Genomic DNA, 14,079 nt, shown 5'->3' with positions numbered 1-14,079 from the left:
AGCCAATTGAAGTGGGTCTAGGGTGACAGGTAAGGTGGAGGTGACATGATCCTTGACTAGTCTCTCAAAGCACTTCATGATGTGGGGTCAGCAGACTGTGGGGTTCATGTGGGGTCAGCAGACTGGGATAGGGAGAGATGGCGCCGGAGGGTAGAGCTGCCGTCTTAACCAACCATACTATTTTGTTTGTTTTTTCGCGTTGTTCGTAACTTGTTTTGTACATAATGTTGCTGCTACCGTCTCTTATGACCGAAAAGAGCTTCCGGACATCTGAACTGGGATTACTCACCTCAAATTGGATGAGGAGTTATTCTTCAATGAGTCAAACGCGAGAGATATACTACAGACACCTAACCAGGCCCAGATCCCCATGATTTGCTGGAAAAGGAAACGTAGGTTTCGCAGAAAGAGATATGGATGCCTTGTGAGGATCAGGCGACAAGTGGCTAACCAACCCTTGCCTTCCGTTCTGCTAGGTAACGTTCAATCGCTGGAAAATAAATGGGACGAACTGAAAGCACGTATATCCTACCAACTTGACATTCAAAACTTTAATATCTTATGTTTCACAGATTTGTGGCTGAACGACGACATTAAGAACATACAGCTGGCGGGTTATACACTCTATCGGCAGGACAGAACAGCAGCCTTTGGTAAGACACGGGGCGGGGGCCTATGCATATTTGTAAACAATAGCTGGTGCACGATATCTAAGGAAATCTCAAGGTTTTACTCGCCTGAGGTAGAGTATATCATGATAAGCTGTAGACCACACTATCTACCCAGAGAGTTTTCAACTGTATTTTTTTGTAGCTGTCTACATACAACCACAGACCGAGGCTGGCACTAAAACCGCATTCAATAAGCTGTATTCCACCACAAACAAGCATGAAAACGGTCATCCAGAGGCTGAGCTCCTAGTGGCCGGGGACTTTAATGCATGGAAACTTAAATCAGTTTTACCTAAATTCTATCAGCATGTTAAATGTCCAACCAGAGGGAAAAAAATTATAGACCACTTTTACTCCACACACAGAGACGCGTACAAAGCTCTCCCTCGCCCTCCATTTGGCAAATCTGACGATAACGCTATCCTCCAGATTCCTGCTTACAAGCTAAAATTAAAGCAGGAAGCACCAGTGACTGTCTATAAAAAAGTGGTCAGATGAAACAGATGCTAAACTACAGGACTGTTTTGCTAGCACAGACTGGAATATGTTCCGGGATTCCTCTGATGGCATTGAGGAGTTCACCACATCTTTCACTGGCTTCATTAATAAGTGCATTTATGATGTCGTCCCCACAGTGACTGTACTTAAATACCCCAACCAGAAGCCATGGATTACAGGCAAGATTCGCACTGAGCTAAAGGGTAAAGAGCCACTTTCAAGGAGCGGGACTCTAACCCGGAAGCTTATAAGAAATCCTGCTATGCCCTCCGACGAACCATGAAACAGGCAAAGTGTCAATACAGGACTAAGATCGAATCGTACTACACCTGCTCTGACACTTGTCGGATGAGGCAGGGCTTGCAAACTATTACAGACTACAAAGGGAAGCACAGCTGAGAGCTGCCCAGTGACACGAGCCTCCCAGATGAGCTAAATAACTATTATGCTCGCTTCAAGGCAGGTAACACCAAAACATGCTGCTGTTCCATACAACTTTGTGATCACGCTCTCCGCAGCTGATGTTTTATTTATTTATTTTACCTTTATTTAACTAGGCAAGTCAGTTAATTAAGAACAAATTCTTATTTTCAATGACAGCCTAGCCTAGTGGGTTAACTGCCTGTTCAGGGGCAGAACGACAGAGGGGGTTTGAACTTGCAACCTTCCGGTTACTAGTCCAACGCTCTAACCACTAGGCTACGCTGCCGCCCCGATGTGAGTAAGACCTTTAAACAAGTCAACATTCACAAGGCCGCTGGGCCAGTCGGATTACCAGGACGTGTACTCATAGCATGTGCTTACCAACTTGCAAGTGTCCTCACTGATATTTTCAACCTCCCCCTGTCTGTGTCTGTAATACCAACATGTTTCAAGCAGACCACCATAGTCCCTGTGCCCAAGAACACGAAGATAACCTGCCTAAATGACTACCGACCTGGAGCACTCACGTCTGTAGCCATGAAGTACTTTGAAAGGCTGATAATGGTGCACATCAACACCATTATCCCAGAAACCCTAGACCCACACCAATTTGCATACCACACCATACCACAGATCCACAGCTGATGCAATCTCTATTGCACTCCACACTGCCCTTTTCCACCTGGACAAAAGGAACACCTATGTGAGAATGCTATTCATTGACTACAGCTCAGCGTTCAACACCATAGTGCCCTCAAAGCTCATCACTAAGCTAAGGACCCTAGGACTAAACACCTCCCTCTGCAACTGGATCCTGGACCACCCCAGGTGGTAAGGTGGTAAGGGTAGGTAAAACATATCCCCCACGCTGATCCTCAACAAGGGGGCCCCTCAGGGGTGCGTGCACAGACCCCTCCTGTACTCCCTGTTCACTCATGACTGAACGGCCAGGCACGACTCCAACACTATCATTAAGTTTGCTAATGACACAACAGTGGTAGGCCTGATCACCGACAACGATGAGACAGCCTAAAGGGAGGAGGTCAGAGACCTCACCATGGGGTGCAAGGACAACAACCTCTCACTCGAACTAATCAAGATGAAGGAGATGATTGTGGACTACAGGAAGAGGTGGACCGAGCATGCCCCCATTCTTATCGACGGGGCTGTAGTAGAGAAGGTTGAGAGCTTCTAGTTCCTTGGCGACCACATCACCAACAAACTAGCATGGTCCATGCACACCAAGACAATTGTGAAGAGGGCACGACAAAACCTATTCCCCCTCAGGAGACTGAAAAGATTTGGCATGTGTCCTCAGATCCACAAAGGGTTTAACACCATCGAGAGCATCTTGATGGGTTGCATCACCGCCTGTTATGGCAACTGCTTGGCCTCCGACCAAGTACCTAGTACATCACAGAGGCCAAGCTTCCTGCCATCCAGGACATCTATATCAGGCAGTGTCAGAGGAAGGCCCTAGAAATTGTTAAAGACTCCTGTCACCCAAGTCATAGACTGTTCTGTCTGCTACCGCACGGCAAGCGGTACCGGGCCTAGTCTAGGTCCAAGAGGTTTCTAAACAGCTTCTACCCCCAAGCCATAAGAGTCCTGAACAGGTCATCAAATTGCTACCCAGACTATTTGCATTGCCCCCCTCCCCTGCTACGATGCTGCTACTCTCTGTTATTATCTATGCATAGCCACTTTAATAACTCTACGTACATGTACATAATTACCTCAATTACCTCGACACCGGTGCCCCCGCACATTGACACATTGACTCTGTACCGGTACCCCCTGTATATAGCCCCACTATTGTTATTTAATTATTTGTTATCCTTATCTCTTACTTTTTTAATTTTTTTAAACTGGATTTTTGGTTAAAATCTCTTAAAGATTGGCCCCTTTTTTTCAATCTTCGCCTAAAATCACATACACAAATCAAACTGCCTGTAGCTCAGGCATTGAAGCAAGGATATGAATTTACTTGGTACCATTTGAAAGGAAACACTTTGTTGTTTGTGGAAATGAGAAAGGAATGTAGGAGAATACAACACATTAGATCTGGTAAAATATAATACAAAGAAATAACCAACTATTTTTTTATGTACTATCATCTTTGAAATGCAAGAGAAAGGCCATAATGTAGCATTCCAGCCCAGGTGCAATTTCGATTGTGTCCACTAGATGGCAGCAGTGTATGTTCAGTTATAGACTGATCCAATGAACCATTGCATTTATGTTAGTTTTTGTATCAGGTCTGCCCAAAAAATGCCTAATTTGTTTATTTATAACTTTTCATGTTCAAAACAGTGCACTCTCCTCAAACAATAGCGTGGTATTATTTCACTGGAATAGCTACTGTAAATTGGACAGTACAGTTAGATTAACAAGAATTTTATCAGATATGTCTATGTCCTGGGAAATGTTCTTGTTACTTACAACCTCATGCTAATCGCATTAGCCTACGTTAGCTCAACCGTCCAGCAGGGAACCCACCAATCTTGAAGATTAATGGCTTGTAAGTAAGCATTTCACTGTCTACTACAGGTCTACTAAACCTGTTGTATTCGGCGCATGTGACAAATATGATTTGATTGAATATGTCCATAAACACACCAGCCAGCTGGTCTGCGCATGCTCTGAGGATGCGTCTATGGATGCTGTCTGGGCCGGCAGCCTTGCGAGGGTTAACGCGTTTAAATATCTTACTCACGTCAGCCACGGAGAAGGAGAGCCCACAGTCCATGGTAGCGGGCCGCGTCGGTGGCACTGTATTATCCTCAAAGCGGGCAAAGACGGTGTTACGATCATCATTAGAATAATAAGTAATGTCGTTATCATTAGTAGGCTTTGAATAGGAGCCTTGCATAATAACGATCGAGCTGTAGGCCTAAAAGCACGTCCTGTTTAGTCTTATTACCGTAACTTTCTTAGGCCTATATTTCAATATATAGGCTACTGTATCAATCAATCAATCGTTCAGTCATGCCATTACACAGCATACGAGACATTCATGCTTTGAAATGCAATCAAGCTTTTTAGCTTTAAAATGAAATGACAAAGGGATCTTTGAATAATTTGCCTAAACAAAAATGAGCCGCAATTCATGAATGCATGCAACTGTTTTTAGTCTGCTGTAATGAAGGATTTATACATGTAAAAAATAACAGACTAACAGACTCTCTGGTGAACGTATTTATTTACTGTTGTTTACACTGTACAATATGGTCTGAAAAGGATTGTTTGGCAGACATAATACTCACGTACCACTTGCTCCTATACCCTCCTTTGTCTGAATCTCCAGTAGTTTCCACAACTAAGTCAAATGTCCTTTTTCACATCCTCCGCAACCATTTTGCTGCCATGTGTCACAGTGTTTGGAGTTTGTTATAACCAATGTATTATTGTGATTGTGATAGGCTTTAGGTCAGGCCCTATTGGTCAACTGCATGCGACGCGTACATGTTTCACACAAAGGGAGCAAGGGTTGAGGGAATAGGACAAGGGTTGAGGGAATAGGACATGTTTTCACCTAAACACATGAGGGATTTCAGGCAACAGAACTTTTCAGTCAGAAACCAGTAAGAAAGTAAATGACCGCAATGATGTTGCAGCTTCAGCATGGACAGCGCAATAAACACTTGCTGAGCTGTGGTGCCTTTTCGCTGCAGCAGGGAGGAGAGACAACGTGCACCCGTCACACAGGCACTCGCTGTCATTTCTTTTTTTACACAGTGTGACCATCGGGCTCTTTTTGAGTCATTTGTGTGTCTTATTTATTTAATCAAACAGTGTCCTTAAAGCAACAGGCACGCTCAGTGCAATACAGTTGATTTTATTTAAACACATAGGGTGTGTCAGTCTATATATGGAAAAATGAGTTTAAACATTTCGACCAATTGATTGGTCGAAAGAACAGGACGACTCTCGGTCAACCAAGATTTATTTGGGTCGGGGACAGCCCTAGGAAGAAGAAAAGGTAGAAGAGGAAAGTAGTGGCAGAGTGAGAGAGAAAGATGGGGAGCTGGCAAAGGTGTAGTACTTCACCGTGTGTGTGTGTGTGTGTGTGTGTGTGTGTGTGTGCGTCCGAGACACAATAGTGGTAATTATCTTGGCCTTGGAGGGCGCAGAGGGGTGGCGGGTGTGGGGTAGAGAAAGGGAGGGTGAAATGGAGAGAGAGAGAGGGGGAGAGGGGAAGTGAGAGGCAGTCAAACAGGAATATGATCACAGGCCTTTGTGTGAGAGGGAGCAGAGGGCAACTCAGTGTCAGCTGTTATTGAGTGCTTATTCCCTAACACCCTGCTCCAAGTGCGCACGCAACCCCCCCCCACACACACACACACGCACACGCACAGACACACACAAACATATGTACAGACACACACACCCACACACCCACATACACGCACACACGCACATGCACGCGCACGCACACACACACACACACACACACTCACAAACATATACACACACACACACACACACACACACACACACAAAAGCACACGTATTCACACCTACACAGACAGTTTGACAGGTGTTCTAAAGCCAAACGAGCCAGATCTCCGTGGTAAATGGTGTTAGCGTCCCAGTGGTGTCATAATTACAGGTAATACTAGCTAGTTAATCCATTACCCTCTCATTAAGGTTTCCTATGGAAACCAATGTCTCAACATGTACTGTAACGTCCCATTGAAAACACAACAGCATTGCCTCTAGATAGAACTGCTGAACAGTGCATGTCAGATGTGCATAAGGGAATAGAAAAGGCAGGTTGGCAGAGAGAATAGAGAGACGAAGAAATGGATAAGCGACCCTAGCTGTTTGAGCACACAGTATGGCAGAGATATTAGGAGAAACCAAAGAACAGGGTTGAAGTCATGATCAGGTGAGCGACCTAAGCAGTGTAACTCTAGGAGTGAGAGAACGGGAGAGTGAGAATAAAGGAGAGCGGAGAGAGGGTTAAACACCCGGGGTGTGTTGAGGCCAGCTCTGGCCTCATCAATAATTCCACACCTTGGACTTGATCCCTAAACCCCGAGGACTTTATTCTATTGACTACTGAGTGGGGGAAACCACCAGATCTAATTTGGGCTTGACATCTGGGATGCTACAGCCCTCTCTCATTCACCCCCACCCCTCACCCATCTCTGTTTCTTTCTCTTTATACCCCATCTCTCCCTCTCTCTCTTTCTACCCTCTCTCTCACAAGCTCCCCCCCCTCTCTCTCTCTCTCTCTCTCTCTCTCTCTCTTTCTACCCTCTCTCTCACAAGCTCCCCCCCTCTCTCTCTCTCTCTCTCTCTTTCTACCCTCTCTCTCACAAGCTCCCCCCTCTCTCTCTCTCTCTCTCTCTTTCTACCCTCTCTCTCACAAGCTCACCCCCCCTCTCTCTCTCTCTCTACCCTCTCTCTCACAAGCTCCCCCACCCCCTCTCTCTCTCTCTCTTTCTACCCTCTCTCTCACAAGCTCCCCCTCTCTCTCTCTCTTTCTACCCTCTCTCTCACAAGCTCTCTCCCCCTTTCTCTCTCTCTCTCTCTCTCTCTCTCTCTCTCTCTCTCTCTCTCTCTCTCTCTCCCTCTCTCTCTTTCTACCCTCTCTCTCACAAGCCCCCCTCTCTCTCTCTTTCTACCCTCTCCTCAAGCTCTCTCACAAGTTCTCTCTCTCTCTCTCTCTTCTCTCTCTCTCTCTCTCTCTCTCTCTCTCTCTCTCTCTCTCTCTCTCTCTCTCTCTCTCTCTCTCTCTCTCTCTCTCTCTCTCTCTCTCCTCTATAGCAAATGCTTAGCCCCAACATGTCCTCAATGATAAATAAATGTTTCGCTTTGTCTCGTCATCAATTATGCAGACCCACTTTAAGTGCTGCTGTGGGGGCTTCCACTCTCTCTCTGTCTCTGGCTTATGCTCTCGTTCTCTCCTGCTCCCTCCATCTCTCCATCTCTCCATCTCATAAAGGTTTAGATGTGTCGAGAAACAGAGGAAAGCGCTCAGAGCTGACAATACTACTTCTGACCCTACCTGTGGCTCAGAGAATGAGGTGCTGCGCTTTATGGACGTAACAGGAGAGATGGAGGGATGAGAGAGAGATAGAGGAAGAGAAAGATGTAGAATGTGTTGATATGGGGAGGTAATCTGGTTACCAGGTAATCTGGTTACCAGGTAATCTGGTTGCCAGGTAATCTGGTTGCCAGGTAATCTGGTTTGCCCTGCCTGTTGTCTTCGTCCTCTCCTTTTTTCTCCTTTTCTTCATCTGCCCTTTTCTCAATATATTTTGTTCCTTCGTAATCCTTTGAGCTGGCATGTTTGTGTCTTTGAGTTGCCATGATATAACGTTGCCAAACACTAATTGTTACATGATATTCTATCCTGACATGGTGGTAAAGCGTGAAGAAGATTTGAAGGAAGGGAGTGGGAGGAAGAAGATGAGAGAGAGAGAACTAGAGAGAGATAGAGAGGGCCTCAGAGTCACTGTCGTCATAACAACAACTCGGCAACTAAGATTCCCATCTCCACGGCAGTATTCAGACGAGAGACGGTGTTGTGTTGACCATTTTGATTGGCATGTCGACACACAGTAGTGTCATCTTTCACCACTAGACCACAACAAGGGTGGGACATCACATCGGCCGAGAGAACAGAGGGGAGAAGAAAAGAACAGGGCAAAGAACTGATGAGATATGATGAGTGGAGAGAGTGATGGAGAGGCAGGGAGAGAGATAGAGGGAGAGGGGGTGGAGGGAGGGAGAGAGAGGTGACCTAGAAGGGCAGGGCAGGGTGATTGACAGTAATCAGTATATAGCACACTGACTACAGCACACTGCTCTACTCTGCACTCTACAATCTGGGACAGGATCTCCATCACAACGTGTGTATGTGTGTGTGTATGCACGTTGATGCGTGTGTGTCTGTCTCTGTGTGTCCGTGTTTTCCATGTCTGTGTGTGCACGCACAGTGCATGACTTCATGTATTATGACAGCGTAAATGCCTCTGAGTGTGTGTTAGCATTTGGAGCGTGTGGGTCTGTGTGTGTGTGTGTAATGTAATTTGTAGGGTATGCTGTGTGTCATGGACGAGGGTGAGTGTTCCACCAGAGGGTGTGTCCCCCCCATAATTCTCTGCTCTCCACTGTCTCACTGTCAGTCATGGAGACACTGGGAGACACTGATGTCACATCACTCTGACACATATCTGGCCAACTGTCTTTTTCTCTTACAGGCTCTGCAAAGACGTGTTCGTCCGTGCGTGTGTGTGTGTGTGTGTGTGTGTGTGTGTGTGTGTGTGTGTGTGTGTGTGTGTGCGTGCGTGCGTGCGTGCGTGCGTGCGTGCGTGCGTGCGTGTGTGTGTGTGTGTGTGTGTGTGTGTGTGTGTGTGTGTGTGTGTGTGTGTGTGTGTGTGTGTGTTTGCCCGATAAATAAGCCATGGAACCCACTCTGGCCTGCAGCCCATTCCTTCCCACTCTATTACTTCATCCCTCACTCACCCTCTCATCCCCCCACTCCCGCCCTCTTCTCCCCTCTCTCCCCTCCTCTGTTTTGGCCCTCTGGGGCTGTGTGGTTCTGTGCTCTCCTGGAGGGTGGATTGGGTGTAGGTGGCTTGTAGGGGTGAGTTTGGGTCAGAACGTTGGTGACATGTGCCTGGTTCTGAAATGTACCACGTGGCTGCCTGACTGACTAATAGGGACGTGAAGGCAGCTCTGATGCCCTGTGTCAACCCCTAAACAGCAGAGGTTAGAGGGCACTGGCGACTGGCGAGGGACCTTTCCGTCCAGGGCTAAGATGTGCTGAAGTATATATCAACATGTATATAGCATGGACATACGCAGACACACACACAAACACAAGGACACACACCCACACAAACACATACACTCACACACACATACACACACACACACCGCCACACACACGCGCGCACACACACACACACACACACACACACACACACACACACACACACACACACACACACACACACACACACACACACACACACACACACACACACACACACACACACACACACAGTGAGTCAGTCATTCAGCAGTGTTCTGCCAGCTCTCCTTGTAATCCCTCAGACAAATTACATCTCCTCCCTCCTCCTCCTCCCTCTCTTCCCTCGCTCCCTCTTTCCTTCCAGCTGCAATTGGATTTGGATAAAGACGGCTTTTCCTTTTCTCCTCTATTCTTCCTGCATTTGGCTAAAGACGGATTTTCCCGGGGAGATTACACTCACACTCTGCAGCGTAAGGAAATCGCATTTAAGGAAAAACGTCTTCAGCAGCATCCCCTCCCTCTCTGCCCCCCATCTACAGCCATCCATCCCTCTACCCTTCCTTCCCTGTCTCTGTGCTTCAAGAGAAAAGAGATTGAGAGTGTAATCCTGTTCTCTGACGGTGGGTCAGAGACAGAAAAGGACATCGCCAGGGGTCAATACCACCTCTCCCCCGCCCACCTTTCTCTCTTTCTCACTCCGCCTCTTTCTCTTTCTCTTTCTCACTCCTCTTTCTCTTTCTCTTTCTCTTTCTCTTTTTCTTTCTCTTTCTCTTTCTCACTCCTCTTTCTCTTTCTCTTTCTCTTTCTCTTTTTCTTTCTCTTTCTCTTTCTCACTTCTCTTTCTCTTTCTCTTTCTCTTTCTCTTTTTCTTTCTATTTCTCTTTCTCACTCCTCTTTCTCTTTCTCTTTCTCTTTCTCTTTTTCTTTCTCTTTCTCTTTCTCACTTCTCTTTCTCTTTCTCTTTCTCTTTCTCTTTCTCTTTCTCTTTCTCTTTCTCTTTCTCTTTCTCTTTCTCACTCCTCTTTCTCTTTCTCACTCCTCTTTCCACCCCTCTCCTCACTAGGTAGCCTAGTGCTTAGAGGGTTGGGCCAGTAACCTGAAGGTTGATTGAATCCCCGAGCTGACAAGGTCAAAATATGTCGTTCTGCTCCTGAACAAGGCACTGTTCATAGGCCGTCATTGTAAATAAGAATTTGTTTTTAATTGACTGACTTGCCCAGTTAAATAAAGGTTTGATACGTTTTTTTTTTAATACAGTTTTCTTGACAATCACTTTGGCACTAATTTCAGAACCTTGTGGTCCTTTTTCAAAACTCTAGACACAAAACTCAAAACGGTCATCACTTGTAACACAGGCTGCCCGATGTTCAAAACATTTCATTGTGCATTCATATCTTTAAAGAAACCTTTGCACTCGCAGAATCATTGGTTCAAATAACTTATTTATCATGAAATACCATAGGAACATCCATTCAGATCACCCACACACAAGATACCGATAGTTGTTGTTCGTGCAATCATTAAATGTTGTAGTACAAAATATGTGATACGGGTTTCATTATGCTACTACACGTAAATACATCACTGTAAAAGGACTAGTCGAGAGAATACTTGTCACACCCTGACCATAGTTTGCTTTGTATGTTTCTATGTTTTGGTTGGTCAGGGTGTGAGCTGAGTGGGCATTCTATGTTACATGTCTAGTTTGTCTAGTTCTATGTTTGGCCTGATATGGTTCTCAATCAGAGGCAGGTGTTCGTCATTTTCTCTGATTGGGAACCATATTTAGGTAGCCTGTTTGGTGTTGGGTTTTGTGGGTGATTGTCCTTGTTACTGTCTCTGTGTTACTTTGCACCAGTATTAGGCTGTTTTGGTTTTCGTGGTATGTTTATTGTTTTTGTATTTGATTTGTGTTTACTTTGTTTCATTAAACATGGATCGCAATAGCCACGCCACATTTTGGTCTGCCTCACCTTCACATACAGAAAACCGTGACACTACTACAGACACAGTGGAACCATTGAACGATATATGACATTTATCGATGAAATACAATAAAATCACAACACAGGTTTCTTTGAATCAAAGCAAAAATAATTAGCTACGAAAAAAAAAAGAAAGAACTACAGTAAAACGTCAACTGCAGTGTTCCTCGCCTGGCTTACTGTAAAAAGCAAAACAAAGGATTGATTGCTGTATTTCCCTCAACCCTGTCTTGTGGATTTGGCCACAGGTTCTCATCCACATCACAATGGATGTTTGGATTAGCCAAACATCTCGGGAAGAATCTCCGGGCGAATCCAGGAGTGACACTGGTCTGCCGTGATGTCATTGCATGCGTCATCCATGGCCTGGAGAAGGGTGGCTTGTTCGTGAGGGCGCCTATCATATACCTTCCACCTCCATGTGGAGAAAAATTCCTCAATCGGGATAAGGAAAGGAGAGTATGGGGGTAAGTACAGAGTGCTAATTGTGGTTGGGCCTGAAACCAGGCTTGCGCCATTCTGAGCATGGTGGAACATGACATTATCCCACACGATGACATAGGTCACACCATCAGCTCTACAGACCTGATTTAGCTCATCAAGGAAAGTTACATTCGAACAGCGAATCATGTGGCTGCCTGCAACTCAATATGTAGAGTATATAGAGTAGAGAGCTTTAGATGTTGTTTGACCAAACATTAGAACAGGCAAGATGAGTAATCTAAGCAACTTTGACCGTGGTATGATTGTTGATGCCACATATGGTGATTCCAGCATCTCGGAAACAGCTGCCCTCCTGGGATTTTTACGCACTACAGTCTCTAGAGTTTACAGAGAATGGTGCGATAAACAAAACACATTCAGTGAGCGGCATTTCTGTGGGCAAAAACACCTTGTTAATGAGAGAGGTCAGAGGAGAATGTCCAGACTCACTCAAGCTAACTGCAAGGCCTCAAATGCCCAAATAACAGCTGTTTAAAACAGTGGTGTGCAGAATGGCATCTCTTAACGTACAACACCATGAATAATTCAGGCTGTTGTGGAGGCAAAAGGGGGTCCTACCCAGTACTAGATAGGTGTACCTAATAAAGTGGCCGGTGAGTGTACAGTAATGTAAAATCTGAAAACATGGTCTGGAAAAGTGGTACATGGGACCATAGAAACAGTGTCTGATAGAGAATGATGATGAAATATTGCATCCATAGATAATGTAGTCCAATTGGTTCATGTTCCACGGTAAATGGTGTCAAAGGACCTCGTTATCCTGAAACTTTCATGATCTAAACATGGAATATTGTTTGTCAGTTTCCATAAAACTATGCATTAAGAGTAATACAACAGTACCTTATCAGTTTGAGCAGTTGTATCAATTGATAGTTAGATCATTGTAATGAAATCAATAGACAGTTACCTCAGATGTACTGTGTGAATTACATTTTGAAATGGTTTGATGTTAAGTTGTGTCATTTTGAACAGGTGATTTTAGTTCAATGAACAAATGATCTTAGCTTTACGTGTATTGTATCCAAGCAACTGGAAAAAGTGTTAGAGTCTTGAAAAATTTGCATTTTGATCATTGGTTGTGAGTTTTGTGTCTAGAGTTTTGAAAAATGACATCAAGGTTCCGAAATTAGTGCCAAAGTGATCGTAAAAAAACTGTAATAAATAAAATATCCCCTTTCTCTTTTCCATGTTCTTCCTATCTTCTCCCTCCCTTCTCCTTCCTCTTTCTCTGTGGATCTCTGACCCTCTGAAACACCAAGCAGGTCAGGGGCTTTAGCAGTCGTGTGGTTAAGCCCTGACCTCTTAGTGGGACTGTGACCAACCTGTGTGTGTGTGTGTTTGTGTGTTTGTGTGTGTGTGTTAAGGAGTGTGTGCGTGTGTTATAGGAGTGTGTGTGTGTTAACAGAGTGAACCTAGAGAGTGGTCAGGGATCCTAGCCTCTATCTATCCTCTTCTGTCATCTCCTGGTTTATTATAGTGTATGTGAATGACTAGCAAAGTGCCCCTAATATGATTATCCTGGTACCTGACATGGGTTTATTACAAATGAAACCATCTGCATGTAGACAAAAGTGCAATGAGTAAAGACACTGGTGATCTCAGTGCTTCCAACAATCGAATGGCTCTTTTCACCAATGACTTTAGTCATGGCATAAGCAGATCCGGTCAATGATTTGAAGCATCAAGATTGCCTGTGTGCTGGTGTTTATTTTCTTATCACGTTAAGATGGATTTCACAGGAACCGTTCAGTCCTTCTTTGAGCCATTCGCAACGTCGAACCGTTGGAACGGAGCCTGAAGATAGGTGCCCGACGACAAGACACCAATCAATAATTCAACAGGGAAGCCATGATACTCAGTCTGCCTCTGAACCACATACACACACACACACACACCAGCCAGGTCGCTCAAGATTCACTTTGAAATTGGACGTCAATCCGTCCCAGGGATGTTGGGAGATGTGTAAAAAATAAAAGAAATAAAAAAACAAGGGCCAAAGTTGAGCGCTATTAGCATCAAGTAGGATTGGGTTTTGCTAGGGCCGCGAGCTCCGGCTCTGAGGGACGCCTGTTCACCAGTTAAACTTTTTTACCCTATCCCAAACTTTAACCTTTGAATGCCTCAACTTAACCGTGGAGATGGTATGTATAACTTGTTGTATGTTTCTCTTTCAAAAGCTCTAATAGTGTGATAGATATATAGAGAGTGGTCATCCAATGTGATGCAG

General features: G+C 45.0%; 1 protein-coding gene across 8 annotated transcripts in view; it reads left to right on the top strand.

The window, feature by feature from the left end:
* Window positions 1-14,079, top strand: part of LOC118396818 (cell adhesion molecule DSCAML1-like) — a 147,949-nt gene that overhangs the window by 57,695 nt on the left and 76,175 nt on the right. For 6 of the 8 annotated variants that reach the window (XM_052467325.1, XM_052467321.1, XM_052467324.1 and 3 more), the window contains exon 4: window positions 573-653. The exons of the other annotated variants lie outside the window; for them this stretch is intronic. In XM_052467325.1, the coding sequence (XP_052323285.1) occupies window positions 573-653 (81 nt within the window). The remainder of the gene's footprint in view (window positions 1-572; window positions 654-14,079) is intronic. 8 annotated transcript variants of the gene reach the window in all.

Source organism: Oncorhynchus keta, chromosome 18 (genome assembly GCF_023373465.1).
Source record: "Oncorhynchus keta strain PuntledgeMale-10-30-2019 chromosome 18, Oket_V2, whole genome shotgun sequence".
NCBI classification, from domain to species: domain Eukaryota; kingdom Metazoa; phylum Chordata; class Actinopteri; order Salmoniformes; family Salmonidae; genus Oncorhynchus; species Oncorhynchus keta.
The sequence above is the reverse complement of the archived record's forward strand: the minus strand, read 5'-3'. Positions and strand labels throughout refer to the sequence as shown.